General features: G+C 34.9%; 4 protein-coding genes across 5 annotated transcripts in view; 3 read left to right on the top strand and 1 right to left on the bottom strand.

The window, feature by feature from the left end:
* Nucleotides 1-14,266, bottom strand: part of LOC111414456 (lachesin-like) — a 108,500-nt gene that overhangs the window by 90,183 nt on the left and 4,051 nt on the right. The window lies entirely within an intron of this gene.
* Nucleotides 1,785-2,831, top strand: LOC111422657 (uncharacterized). Its single transcript, XM_023055875.2, has 4 exons — nt 1,785-1,895; nt 1,952-2,330; nt 2,391-2,499; nt 2,561-2,831. Exons 1-4 carry the CDS (start codon nt 1,847-1,849, stop codon nt 2,783-2,785), a joined length of 762 nt encoding a protein of 253 aa, XP_022911643.2. The 5' UTR covers nt 1,785-1,846; the 3' UTR covers nt 2,786-2,831.
* On the top strand, nt 6,864-7,911 carry LOC111422658 (uncharacterized). Its single transcript, XM_023055876.2, has 4 exons — nt 6,864-6,975; nt 7,032-7,410; nt 7,471-7,579; nt 7,641-7,911. The coding sequence occupies exons 1-4, from the start codon at nt 6,927-6,929 to the stop codon at nt 7,863-7,865; spliced, it is 762 nt and encodes a 253-aa protein (XP_022911644.2). The 5' UTR covers nt 6,864-6,926; the 3' UTR covers nt 7,866-7,911.
* LOC111414458 (uncharacterized) lies at nt 10,569-11,661 on the top strand. The gene is made up of 5 exons (XM_023045811.2): nt 10,569-10,665; nt 10,719-10,884; nt 10,947-11,147; nt 11,199-11,307; nt 11,367-11,661. Exons 1-5 carry the CDS (start codon nt 10,608-10,610, stop codon nt 11,577-11,579), a joined length of 747 nt encoding a protein of 248 aa, XP_022901579.2. The 5' UTR covers nt 10,569-10,607; the 3' UTR covers nt 11,580-11,661.

Genomic DNA, 14,266 nt, shown 5'->3' with positions numbered 1-14,266 from the left:
TTTTTGTCAGTTGCTTTTTAACTCATAAATAAATAAAATATCTTATTTATCTAGTAGTTTTATATTTATTATTTAAAGAAAATGAGGGTAGTTTACCTCGTGGAACATCGATAGATAGATTTTTAAAAAACAATACCACAGTTACGATGGCAGTTTTCATCTTCGAGGTATAAACAAAAAACTACCCCTAATTTGTAACCCTTATAACCATTTTCAAAAATTTTTACTTCAAATATAAAACAAACACAGTACCAAATTTCGCCGTAATCGACAAATAACGCCCGGGATAGAATTAATTTTTAAGGGGGTGGATAACCCCAACAACCCCTATATGGTGTATTATGCCTTATTTTACACTAAACATTTTATTGTGCGACTAATTTACGGTTTTGTTTAAAGTATTTTCAAAATACCTGACAATTTTATCACATCATTCTTACGAAAAGTGCTTACATGTTAACCCCCGTAACTTCGCTGGGGTTGATCTAGGGCGAATGGGAAAAAACCCTTAACTAATATTTTTGAACGCACTAGAAGTATACTTAATGCCGCCAAAATCGATAGGGTGGTTTTTAAATAATTCCAAAAAAATAGGGGTAGTTCGCCCTTTTTAACCCTCTGCTATATGTGTGACACATCAAAAGAAAGCTCTTTTAAAATGAATATCAGTTACAATTTACCAAATTTTGATAGCACTTTTCGTTTTCAAAATATAAGTGAAAACGTACTTTTTCTCCAAACTTTCAACCCCTATAACTCGCCCCAGGGGCTTTTACCGCACGTATAAAAAAATGTGCGAACCTTATTTTGGCCCATTCTATGACTGTACCAAATTGCATCGAAATCGGTGAGACACAGTTGTGACACTTCCCTTGTCAGATGATTCCCAGCATTGCTCGTTCCATAGCTCTTTGGGCACGCTAAGTTGTTCTGCAGTTTTCCTTATCAAGACTATGGTTTCAAGTCCGTACGTTTTTGAGATTTATGAGTTTTCCAAATGCTGCCCATGATAGTTGAATCGTTCGGCACGCCCAACATTATTCGCAGAACATCAATCCGGGTCATCCGCGTTCATTCCTTTAATCACTTTACTGTCATCCCTCTTGTACCCTATATTTTTACACCAAACAACAATCCAGGCAACACCTTCTTCTCCACGATTAATTTTTCTAATTTTACTCCTAATTCCTCACTCTTACCTTATCAGCACTGTCATTCTTCCCGAGGTCTTCTTACTCTCCAATTTCTCCCCGACACACTCCATCACACAACAAATAGCCCATTCTTTACATGCCTTCCAGATTTTATCCCAGCTTTTCTCATAAGCCTGCGACAGGGCGATCTCCTCATCCATCATGCTCTTAACTCCACCAGAGCATTCATTAATTTCACAGATCCACAAGAATGGCCACAAACCAGCTCACATCTTATCCTGCTATAACTCAAAAAACTTTCAATGGCAGTCATCAAATACCACCATGTGTCACCCATTCATCTTGCACCTGAGTTCCAATTTCTCCTCAATTTTCCATCTTGGAAAAAAGTGAAAAATTGAAAAACAAATATATAACATTTGTGCATAATCAATTTAATCCACTTGAAAATGAGTGATAAACACTTATTAATTAATTTATAAATAAAACAATACATACGTATCATTTTATCATAAACTTAAACTACTTAAGTACTTGATAAACTATTCATATTGACGCAATAGTTTGGTATTTAAACCCCACGCGAATAGTTTCAAATCAGTTGAGAAATTCCAGGTAAGTTTCAACAACGAAAATCATAACAAATCATAAAATTCTTAATTTCTTTTCTAGAAATATCTCCAGCTATTAAAATGCGCGCCATCGCTTTCTTAGCCTTCATCGGCATGGCTTTTGCCATGAGTAAGTTTTCCACCAAAAAAATGTCTTCCTTGAAACTAATTTAACAATTTGTTTAGCCCCAATCGTACGTGACCAACGTGCTTTTGAAGAAACCATCATTAATTTCTTGGAATGCTTACGTGGAGAAATGCAAACAGGTTGGCCAGATTTCGGAATCCCCTCCTTGGACCCATTGGAATCTGCCGAAAAAACTCTTGAATTAGGCAATTTGGGTATTGAAGGTATCAGCGGAACTTTGACCGTCAAAAACTTAGTCTTCGCTGGATTAGCTGACTTCGTTTATGAAAACCTCGAAGGTAGCATTCAACTCCTTCCTCCAGGTCTTACTGTTAACTTAGACCTCATCTTCCCCAACCCAACCTTAACCACCGAATACAGCGGTAATGTTCAATTGGCTGAAGTCGGTATCGATACCTTCGGAACTGGCACCTTAGAGTAAGAAGTCAAGAAATTAAGAAATATTAGAAATATTTATGTGCTTTTATTTCTTTGCAGTTTCGACGCCAACAACTTCAAAGCCAACATTGGTTTACAAGCTACTTTATTGGGTCGTATCGGCTTGAAATACCTCGATGTTTACGTTTCCATGGAGCCATTAACTAGCGTAAGTCTTTGATTTTGCACGTTTAAGGTATTTGAGTTAAAAAGGTAATTTTTATTTTCAGTTTGTCATCACTGGTCTTCGTGACGATGAAGAATTCAGCGCTGAATTCTCTGCTGATATGCTCGCTAACGGTGTTGACAAAATTGCTGAATTGAGTCCAAAACTCCACGATGTAATCTCTGATGTTGCCATGGATTTGATCAACAATGGAGGTGATGGTGGTGAAGATTCTGGTTTCATTTCCGGATTGATCGACAGATGCTTGTCTTTAGGTCGTCGTGTATAAATATGTACCATTTCATATTGTTATAAATAAAAGTTAAATAGTAAAATTAAGTTTATAGTCTTAAATCCACCTCACTTCTTACCATCTCTATAAATAGATTTGCACCCCCACTATGGCTACATAATGTGACGAAGATTTTAGCATCAGCCATTTCTTATGAGTTTCTAGTTCACTACATATACCACAACTCATTATTGTATATAGCATTCAATTCCTTATTTTCATTGCTTTGGCACAAATCTTTACCAATGTATATGCTTAAAGCAATAAGGACACTTTTCCATAACTGATTATTTTATGGTCACTGAAAACTCATTCAAAGAAGCACAGGGAAATTATCAGCTACATAGTTCCCTGATCATCATATTTAACCATTATACAATTTCTCACCTACATCACTCCAAGCTGGCTCAATTTCCTACACTCACTCAACATATGTTTACCTTTACGTACCATGCATATAGCATTGGCGACGAAATCACCACCAAGCTTCTTCTCTCTTTCTTCCTCAGCCTGTATTCATCCACTGCTGGACTTAGGTCTCTTCCAAACGTCTCCATTTATTTCTGCCTTTTGCTGTACTTATCCATTCTTTCCTCGCCACAACCTGCACATCGTCGATCCACCTCTTCTGCAATCTTCCTACACCTCTTTTAGTATCTCGTGTTCTCTACACGATTATTCGTTGTGTCCATTTTTATGTGCTTTCTCTTGCCACATAACTTGAGAAAGCAACAAAGTCATATTTTTCTCAATATTGAAATATAGACGCATCTAAGAGCAAAAGTGAAGGAGAGCAATATTGTTAAGAATAAAATTTGCTACAACCTTTGTTCTAAAAGTTTTTTTATAACACGCTCCGATTCTCCATTGTTACCATTAACTTGCAAAAAATAACGAATTCATCAAATTTTCACATTTTCGTATAGTTCTCAATATCTATGCATCTGAGAGCAAAAGTGAAAGAGAGCAATATTGCTAAGAATAAAATTAGCTACAACTTTTGTTCTAAAAGTTTTTTTATAACACGCTCCGATTCTCCAGTGTTATCATTAACTTGCAAAGAATAACGAATTCATCAAATTTTCACATTTTCGTATAGTTCTCAATATCTATGCATCTGAGAGCAAAAGTGAAAGAGAGCAATATTGCTAAGAATAAAATTAGCTACAACTTTTGTTCTAAAAGTTTTTTTATAACACGCTCCGATTCTCCAGTGTTATCATTAACTTGCAAAAAATAACGAATTCATCAAATTTTCACATTTTCGTATTGTTCTCAATATCTATGCATCTGAGAGCAAAAGTGAAAGAGAGCAATATTGCTAAGAATAAAATTAGCTACAACTTTTGTTCTAAAAGTTTTTTTATAACATGCTCCGATTCTCCAGTGTTATCATTAACTTGCAAAAAATAACGAATTCATCAAATTTTCACATTTTCGTATTGTTCTCTATATCTAGGCATGTGAGAGCAAAAGTGAAAGAGAGCAATATTGTTAAGAATATAATTTGCCACAAGTTTTGTTCTAAAAGTTTTTTTATAACACGCTCCGATTCTCCAGTGTTATCATTAACTTGCAAAAAATAACGAATTCATCAAATTTTCACATTTTCGTATTGTTCTCTATATCTAGGCATGTGAGAGCAAAAGTGAAAGAGAGCAATATTGTTAAGAATATAATTTGCCACAAGTTTTGTTCTAAAAGTTTTTTTATAACACGCTCCGATTCTCCAGTGTTATCATTAACTTGCAAAAAATAACGAATTCATCAAATTTTCACATTTTCGTATTGTTCTCAATATCTATGCATCTGAGAGCAAAAGTGAAAGAGAGCAATATTGTTAAGAATATAATTTGCCACAAGTTTTGTTCTAAAAGTTTTTTTATAACACGCTCCGATTCTCCAGTGTTATCATTAACTTGCAAAAAATAACGAATTCATCAAATTTTCACATTTTCGTATTGTTCTCAATATCTATGCATCTGAGAGCAAAAGTGAAAGAGAGCAATATTGTTAAGAATAAAATTTGCTACAACTTTTGTTCTAAAAGTTTTTTTATAACACACTCCAATTCCCCAGTGTTACCATTAACTTGCAAAAAATAACGAATTCATCAAATTTTCACATTTGCGTATTGTTCTCAATATCTATGCATCTGAGAGCAAAAGTGAAAGAGAAGAATATTGCTAAGAATAAAATTAGCTACAACTTTTGTTCTAAAAGTTTTTTTATAACACCTCCAATTCCCCAGTGCTACCAATAACTTGCAAAAAATAACGAATTCATCAAATTTTCACATTTTCGTATTGTTTTCAATATCTATGCATCTGAGAGCAAAAGTTAAAGAGAGCAATATTGCTAAGAATAAAATTAGCCACAACTTTTGTTCTAAAAGTTTTTTTATAACACGCTCCAATTCCCCAGTGTTACCATTAATTTGCAAACAACAACAAATTCACCAAATTTTCACATTTTCGTATTGCTCTCAATATCTATGCATCTGAGAGCAAAAGTGAAAGAGAGCAATATTGCTAAGAATAAAATTAGCTACAATTTTTGTTCTAAAAATTTTTTTATAACACGCTCCAATTCCCCAGTGTTACCATTAACTTACAAAAAATAACGTATTCATCAAATTTTCACATTTTTGTATTGTTCTCAATATCTATGCATCTGAGAGCAAAAGTGAAAGAGAGCAATATTGTTAAGAATAAAATTTGCTACATCTTTTATTCTAAAAGTTTTTTTATAACATGCTGCGATTCCCAAATGATACCATTAACAAAAAGCGATAAACAATTTTCATCGAACAATTTCTGACTTTATATTTAAACCTACCGAATGTTTATCATTGATTCTACCGAAATTTGGCATAGGTTGCCAACGCTGTTCGCCTGTGTTCTTCTGCGAATGTCACTACTTCGAATCTTGTCTCTCAGATGATTCCCAGCATTGCTCGTTCCATAGCTCTTTGGGCACGCTAAGTTGTTCTGCAGTTTTCCTTATCAAGACTATGGTTTCAAGTCCGTACGTTTTTGAGATTTATGAGTTTTCCAAATGCTGCCCATGATAGTTGAATCGTTCGGCACGCCCAACATTATTCGCAGAACATCAATCCGGGTCACGCACAATCAGAAAGTGTTCAGCTTCGCGTTCATTCCTTTAATCGCTTTACTGTCATCCCTCTTGTACCCTATATTTTTACACCAAACAACAATCCAGGCAACACCTTCTTCTCCATGATTAATTTTTCTAATTTTACTCCTAATTCCTCACTCTTTCCTTATCAGCACTGTCAATCTTCCCGATGTCTTCTTACTCTCCAATTTCTCCCCGACACACTCCATCACACAAGAAATAGCCCATTCTTTACATGCTTTCCAGATTTTATCCCAGCATTTCTCATAAGCCTGCGACAGGGCGATCTCCTCATCCATCATGCTCTTCACCAGAACCACCAGAACTCCACCAGACCATTCATTAATTTCACAGATCCACAAGAATGGCCCCAAACCAGCTCACATCTTATCCTGCTATAACTCAAAAAATTTTCAATGGCAGTCATCAAATACCACCATGTGCCACCCATTCATATCGAATCTACTAATACACTCCTCCACCACACCATCCAGCATATATGTATCGTCCCCTATTCCTCTCATAAATCCATATTGTCTCTGTAGCTATTCTCACCGTCAAATTAACCTTTATGGCAGGAATAAATGTTTAAAATTTGGCGTTTTTAATCGTAAATATAGAATTTACATTTCTCAAAGACCAGAAATTGCAGCAACCTGAGTTCCAATATATCCTCAATTTTCCTGTTTGGAAAAAAGTGAAAAATTGAAAAACAAATATATAACATTTGTGCATAATCAATTTAATCCACTTGAAAATGAGTGATAAACACTTATTAATTAATTTATAAATAAAACAATACATACGTATCATTTTATCATAAACTTAAACTACTTAAGTACTTGATAAACTATTCATATTGACGCAATAGTTTGGTATTTAAACCCCACGCGAATAGTTTCAAATCAGTTGAGAAATTCCAGGTAAGTTTCAACAACGAAAATTATAACAAATCATAAAATTCTTAATTTCTTTTCTAGAAATATCTCCAGCTATTAAAATGCGCGCCATCGCTTTCTTAGCCTTCATCGGCATGGCTTTTGCCATGAGTAAGTTTTCCACCAAAAAAATGTCTTCCTTTAAACTAATTTAACAATTTGTTTAGCCCCAATCGTACGTGACCAACGTGCTTTTGAAGAAACCATCATTAATTTCTTGGAATGCTTACGTGGAGAAATGAAAACAGGTTGGCCAGATTTCGGAATCCCCTCCTTGGACCCATTGGAATCTGCCGAAAAAACTCTTGAATTAGGCAATTTGGGTATCGAAGGTATCAGCGGAACTTTGACCGTCAAAAACTTAGTCTTCGCTGGATTAGCTGACTTCGTTTATGAAAACCTCGAAGGTAGCATTCAACTCCTTCCTCCAGGTCTCACTGTTAACTTAGATCTCATCTTCCCCAACCCAACCTTAACCACCGAATACAGCGGTAATGTTCAATTGGCTGAAGTCGGTATCGATACCTTCGGAACTGGCACCTTAGAGTAAGAAGCCAAGAAATGCAGAAATATTAGAAATATTTATGTGTTTTTATTGCTTTGCAGTTTCGACGCCAACAACTTCAAAGCCAACATTGGTTTACAAGCTACTTTATTGGGTCGTATTGGTTTGAAATACCTCGATGTTTACGTTTCCATGGAGCCATTAACTAGCGTAAGTCTTTGATTTTGCACGTTTAAGGTATTTGAGTTAAAAAGGTAATTTTTATTTTCAGTTTGTCATCACTGGTCTTCGTGACGATGAAGAATTCAGCGCTGAATTTTCTGCTGATATGCTCGCTAACGGTGTTGACAAAATTGCTGAATTGAGTCCAAAACTCCACGATGTAATCTCTGATGTTGCCATGGATTTGATCAACAATGGAGGTGATGGTGGTGAAGATTCCGGTTTCATTTCCGGATTGATCGACAGATGCTTGTCTTTAGGTCGCCGTGTATAAATATGTGCCATTTCATATTGTTATAAATAAAAGTTAAATAGTAAAATTAAGTTTATAATCTTAAATCCACCTCACTTCTTACCATCTCTATAAACACATTTGAACCCCCACTGTGGCTACGCAATGTGGCGACGATTTTAGCATCAGCCATTTCTTATGAGTTTCTAGTTCACTACATATACCACAACTCATTGTTGTATACAGCATTCAAATCCTTATTTTCATTGTTTTGGCACAGATATTTACAAATGTATATGCTTAAAGCAATAACAACACTTTTCCATAACTGATTATTTTATGACCACTGAAAACTCATTCAAAAAAGCACAGGGAAATTATCAGCTACATAGTTCCCTGATCATCGTATTTGACCATTATACAATTTCTCACCTACACTACTCCAAGCTGGCTCAATCTCCTACACTCACTCAACAAATCTTTACCTTTACGTACCATGCATATGGCATTATCGACGAAATCACCACCAAGCTTCTTCTCTCTTTCTTCCTCAGCCTGTATTCATCCACTGCTGGACTTAGGTCTCTTCCAAACGTCTCCATTTATTTCTGCCTTTCGCTGTACTTATCCATTCTTTCCTCGCCACAACCTGCACATCGTCGATCCACCTCTTCTGCGATCTTCCTACACATCTTTTAGTATCTCGTGATCTCCACACGATTATTCGTTGTGTCCATTTTTATGTGCTTTCTCTTGCCACATAACTTGAAAAAGCAACAAAGTCATATTTTTCTCAATATTGAAATATAGACGCATCTAAGAGCAAAAGTGAAGGAGAGCAATATTGTTAAGAATAAAATTTGCTACAACCTTTGTTCTAAAAGTTTTTTTATAACACGCTCCGATTCTCCATTGTTACCATTAACTTGCAAAAAATAACGAATTCATAAAATTTTCACATTTTCTTATTGTTCTCAATATCTATGCATCTGAGAGCAAAAGTGAAAGAGAGCAATATTGTTAAGAATAAAATTAGCTACAACTTTTGTTCTAAAAGCTTTTTTATAACACGCTTCGATTCCCCAGTGTTACCATTAACTTGCAAAAAAAAAGGAATTCATCAAATTTTCACATTTTCGTATTGTTCTCAATATCTATGCATCTGAGAGCAAAAGTGAAAGAGAGCAATATTGTTAAGAATAAAATTAGCTACAACTTTTGTTCTTAAAGTTTTTTTATAACACGCTTCGATTCCCCAGCGTTACCATTAACTTGCAAAAACAACAAATTAGTCAAATTTTCACGTTTTCGTATTGTTCTCAATATCTATGCATCTGAGAGCAAAAGTGAAAGAGAGCAATATTGCTAAGAATAAAATTAGCTACAACTTTTGTTCTAAAAGTTTTTTTATAACACGCTCCAATTCCCCAGTGTTACCATTATCTTGCAAAAAATAACGAATTCATCAAATTTTCACATTTTCGTATTGTTCTCAATATCTATGCATCTGAGAGCAAAAGTGAAAGAGAGCAATATTGCTAAGAATAAAATTAGCTACAACTTTTGTTCTAAAAGTTTTTTTATAACACGCTCCAATTCTCCAGTGCTACCAATAAGTTGCAAAAAATAACGAATTCATCAAATTTTCACATTTTCGTATTGTTCTCAATATCTATGCATCTGAGAGCAAAAGTGAAAGAGAGCAATATTGTTAAGAATAAAATTAGCTACAACTTTTGTTCTAAAAGCTTTTTTATAACACGCTTCGATTCCCCAGTGTTACCATTAACTTGCAAAAAAAAAGGAATTCATCAAATTTTCACATTTTCGTATTGTTCTCAATATCTATGCATCTGAGAGCAAAAGTGAAAGAGAGCAATATTGTTAAGAATAAAATTAGCTACAACTTTTGTTCTTAAAGTTTTTTTATAACACGCTTCGATTCCCCAGCGTTACCATTAACTTGCAAAAACAACAAATTAGACAAATTTTCACATTTTCGTATTGTTCTCAATATCTATGCATCTGAGAGCAAAAGTGAAAGAGAGCAATATTGTTAAGAATATAATTTGCCACAATTTTTATTCTAAAAGTTCTTTTATAATACGCTCCGATTTCCCAGTGTTACCATTAACTTGCAAAAAAAAACGAATTCATCAAATTTTCACATTTTCGTATTGTTCTCAATATCTATGCATCTGAGAGTAAAAGTGAAAGAGAGCAATATTGCTAAGAATAAAATTAGCTACAACTTTTGTTCTAAAAGTTTTTTTTATAACACGCTCCAATTCCCCAGTGCTACCATTAACTTGCAAAAAACAACAAATTCATCAAATATCCGTATTGCTCTCAATATCTATGCATCTGATTGTGAGAGCAAAAGTGAAAGAGAGCAATATTGTTAAGAATAAAATTTGCTACTGTCTTTAGGTTATTATAACTAAAAATTAATCGTACAATAAAAAATACGTTTAAATCTAAGGAGTGTTTATCAATATCTCTTAAAATTATCACGTTGTCACCTCATGAAAATACTTGAAACTTTTTATCAAAAAACCTTATTTAAAATAATTATATTGATATATGCACCCAATCAGATTTGTAAATCATTACATACAATCAGTACAATCAAAGGCCCACTGACACAATTTGATCTCTTGACTTTTATCTTTGCCTTTCTTATCGTACTTTATCATCTTGGTCATCTCCTCCGAAATTACTATTTAAGCTGGACCAAATCTCCGAGAAATCAAACGTTCTGGGTTTCTTCTGAATACACTAAAGATGCGTTGCTTGATTCTCATCACTCTTTTGGCCCTCGGCCACTCTGCTTTCGCTAAGAGTAAGATTCTTTTTTATCGTAATTATTATTTATAACCGATTTTTTTTTGTTAGGCGTTAGCTCTCCACGTGCTTTCGAAGACATCATCATCAACACCATCGAATGTGTTCGTGGTGAGATGTTGGTTGGATGGCCAGATTTTGGAATCCCCCATTTGAACCCACTCAGAATTGAAGACCACACCTTCAACTTTGCCGATTTCGGACTTGATGGTGTTACGTAAGATTGCTCCTTTGAAAAAAATGTACTATTCGCTTAAATCGTTTCCTTTATTTAAATAGTGGTGAATTGACCGTTACCGACTTAGTCTTCAGCGGATTGATTGATTTCACTTATGATGGACTTAGTGGCACCATTGGTTTAATCCCACCAAGCTACACCGTCAAAATCACTTTACGTTTCGCCAACCCAATCCTTTCCACCAATTACGTCAACGTTCTCAACTCCGATACTATCAACACTTGGGGAACTGGAACTTTGGAGTAAGAAAATTAATAATTTCTTAATATTTATTAAATATTTTTTTGTTAAAGCTTCTCAGCCCGCAACTTCCGTGCTGCCGTCGATCTTAAAGCCACCATCCTCGGTGGAATTAAATTGGAATACTTCCACATCATCGTTGGTATGGACCCACTTGAAAGCGTAAGTTAACTGATTAACGACTTCTCGAAGCATTTTTTACACCTAATTTTATGTTACAGTTTGTTATCACTGGTGTCCGTGACGATGAAGCTTACAGCACTGAAGTTAGCGCCGATATCTTAGCCAACGGCGCCACCATCATTGATGAGAACGCTGGCAGAATCGATGAAGTCGCTAGTGAAGTCGTTTTGGGACTGATCAACGAAGGAGATGGTGGTGAAGAAGATGGTTTCATCGGCGGAATCATCGACAGATGTCTCGGCGGCCGTTAAAGATCGCTTTTAATGTCTCCAGCTGTTGTTTGTAATTTTTTTTATTACATGCACTTAGGCGAATAATAAAATTAACGTTTTAATATAAAATAATATTGTGTTTATTATTATATTATTCAAAATTAACTGTCGAGTCACCCAATTCTAGCTTTCATACCACATTGTGGGAGGGTGTCTAGGAAGTCTGTTGGATCTTGGTACACCATCCCTTGCAATTAATAAGATCGTTATTACTTTTCTATATGCTCCATTATGAATGTAGTGACTACATTAGGACCTTTTGCAGCTACACCCTCATGGTGAATATAAACAAAGGATTTGTTTGTCTTTAAGTTGTGAATGCAGAACACACTTACACTTAATTGAGATAGGTAAAAGAAAGCTTGTACAAATAGCTGCAAGATCTAGTCGTTCTTTACATTCTTCTGCAGTCGACGAAAACAACGAAATTTGTCAAATTTTCATATTTTCGTGGTTTTCTCGATATTTAAGCATCTGACGGCAAAAATGAAGGAGAGCGATGTTGCTAAGAATAAAATTTGCTATAACTTTTGTTCTAAAAGTTTTTTTATAACACGCTTCGATTCCCCAGTGTTACCATTAACTAGCAAAAAACAACTAAATTTGTCAAATTTATCATATTTTCGTGGCTTTTTAAAGCAGAAAAGCGTTTTTAAAGCGTTGGAGAACTTCTTCGCTCGTCTATCATGAATAAGCTTTTCAGCAACAGCGGCTCGTACATTGCTTTTATATTAAGCCCTGCATCTAGATACTTAAACTCCTTTCCAGAATAATGAGATTTTTTAACTGGGAATGACAAGACGAGTTCTAACAAGTTCTTTTTCACTTTCTTCAATGGCAAGGAACTTAATTTTTTTTAATTCGTTCCAAGCTAATACCATGAATACTTTTGCAAATGCTCCTTGACTAATCTTTATTCTTTTTTCTTGGATATTAAGAAAATGAAGAAATGATCTATTTCTATTCATCCCATTTTCCTTGCGTTTTCGTCTTTTGGCTACAGTTGTAGCTTGTAGCAGCCCTTGCAGATAAATGTCTTGCTCAATTTTTAATTTCAGCAGTAAACAGCTGTGGTGACATGGCTGTAATTCAGTAACAGTTATCAACACATAAGTTTTTTCAGTGACTTTATTAAGCATTATTAAGTGAACTTATTTCAGCAATAAGTGATTCACTTTTATTCGAGTCCAATTGTCCGTATTTAACTCGACTATAATGCTTTTTATATCTGGGTGCACATTTTTCTTGTTGAGGAGGCTCACAACGTCTGGAAGTGCTACGCGGTCAAAAGCATTCGTAAGATTTGTTCACAATCTGTCTGATTGCAAAGATGGCGTTTATAGTTGACCTATTCTTGCAAAAGCCTTGTTGGTCTTCGGTTAACACATAAGAAAATATTTCTTCTTCCAGGATTTTTATGAATAGCTTTAGTACTGTCTTACTATTAATTCTACCAAGTCGTATGTTGTTGTTTAGGGTTCGGATGTGGTGAAGGATTCTTTAGATTTGCGGCTTGACAATGTGAAAGTTGGTCATCTGAGGCTCACAATCTTGGAATCATTTTAGATTCAGATCTGAGATTCAGGATACATATTAGTGGACTTCTACAGCGTGATATTCTGCTATCAAGATCTTATATGTATAGTAGTAGAATATCTTGAGCCAGAAATTGAATATTCATTGTTGTGAGACGCTTGTACTCTCTTTATTTAATTTTGGAGACGCCCTTTACCACTCCTGTATTAATAGTACGTATAGGGATAAGATTCAGAGAGTGCAAAATGCACATTAAAAAGCGTGACAGGGTTTCTCATACATTGTCTTGGACAGGTTGGTTTAATATGTACAGGCGTCGAGTCTTACACACATTGTGCTTATATCACAAACTCATGTTGTTTAAAACTCCTCTTTATTTATATAATAAGATTTCTTTCCAGACTGATGTTCATAGCATTGACGTTTCCGCGTCATCGCACAGAGATTTTTAATAGGACTAAGTTGAGAGGTCACCTATTTAATGAACAACTCACCAGTGAAGGTTCTGATAGAATTGGTCTATTTCATTTTTCATTTGCGCTTACTTCATAAACGCTTACCAAATGCATGTGTTTAGGCTTCTGGAAGCTGATGGTCACCTGCAGTATTCTATCAGAGATATTTTATGTCGTCATGCCTTTCTTTTTGGTTTCTGAGAAGGTACATATGTCCATGTTATGTCTTTTTACCTCCAGCAGCACTTCTTGATCCTTATTTTTCATGGATGTCACATTTCAGCAGCTTAGTATGAGTGGTTTTCAGAATTGAGTCCTTTTTCATGGCGGTTTGGGAATTATTTTTCCTATCTTATCCAAAGCAATGATATAGTTTGTACAAGCAATTTGATACACTCAGGCAGGTTGCTGGTCTTACTTGAGATCTGTGGGATACTCAATCCACCCATTCTTTCTTGAAGGCGGAGTTCAGAGAGATTATAGTCAGTTATAAATTAAATTCAATAAAACCCAACCTCACTTAACAACTTGTACCCTAACCATCCTTAATTATCATAACATCTCATTGTATTGTTAAAAAATTCATAGTTTTTGAATTCATAGATTCATAACTTTTTTAACTAAAGTTAAATCAAATTTAGGCACTTCAAGAAGCCCTCAATTCTGGATTTTATG

The sequence above is a fragment of the Onthophagus taurus genome, chromosome 3 (genome assembly GCF_036711975.1).
Source record: "Onthophagus taurus isolate NC chromosome 3, IU_Otau_3.0, whole genome shotgun sequence".
Lineage (NCBI taxonomy): Eukaryota > Metazoa > Arthropoda > Insecta > Coleoptera > Scarabaeidae > Onthophagus > Onthophagus taurus.
Note: the sequence above shows the minus strand (reverse complement) of the source record. Positions and strands in the feature narration are given on the sequence as shown.

Coding starts and splice junctions, on each gene's coding strand:
- LOC111422657 (XM_023055875.2), top strand. CDS start 1,847: ATGCGCGCCATCGCTTTCTTAGCCTTCATCGGCATGGCTTTTGCCATG. Junction 2,331..2,390: donor TTCGGAACTGGCACCTTAGA/GTAAGAAGTCAA, acceptor ATTTCTTTGCAG/TTTCGACGCCAACAACTTCA. Junction 2,500..2,560: donor CCATGGAGCCATTAACTAGC/GTAAGTCTTTGA, acceptor TTTTATTTTCAG/TTTGTCATCACTGGTCTTCG.
- LOC111422658 (XM_023055876.2), top strand. CDS start 6,927: ATGCGCGCCATCGCTTTCTTAGCCTTCATCGGCATGGCTTTTGCCATG. Junction 6,976..7,031: donor CGGCATGGCTTTTGCCATGA/GTAAGTTTTCCA, acceptor CAATTTGTTTAG/CCCCAATCGTACGTGACCAA. Junction 7,580..7,640: donor CCATGGAGCCATTAACTAGC/GTAAGTCTTTGA, acceptor TTTTATTTTCAG/TTTGTCATCACTGGTCTTCG.
- LOC111414458 (XM_023045811.2), top strand. CDS start 10,608: ATGCGTTGCTTGATTCTCATCACTCTTTTGGCCCTCGGCCACTCTGCT. Junction 10,666..10,718: donor CCACTCTGCTTTCGCTAAGA/GTAAGATTCTTT, acceptor TTTTTTTGTTAG/GCGTTAGCTCTCCACGTGCT. Junction 11,308..11,366: donor GTATGGACCCACTTGAAAGC/GTAAGTTAACTG, acceptor TTTATGTTACAG/TTTGTTATCACTGGTGTCCG.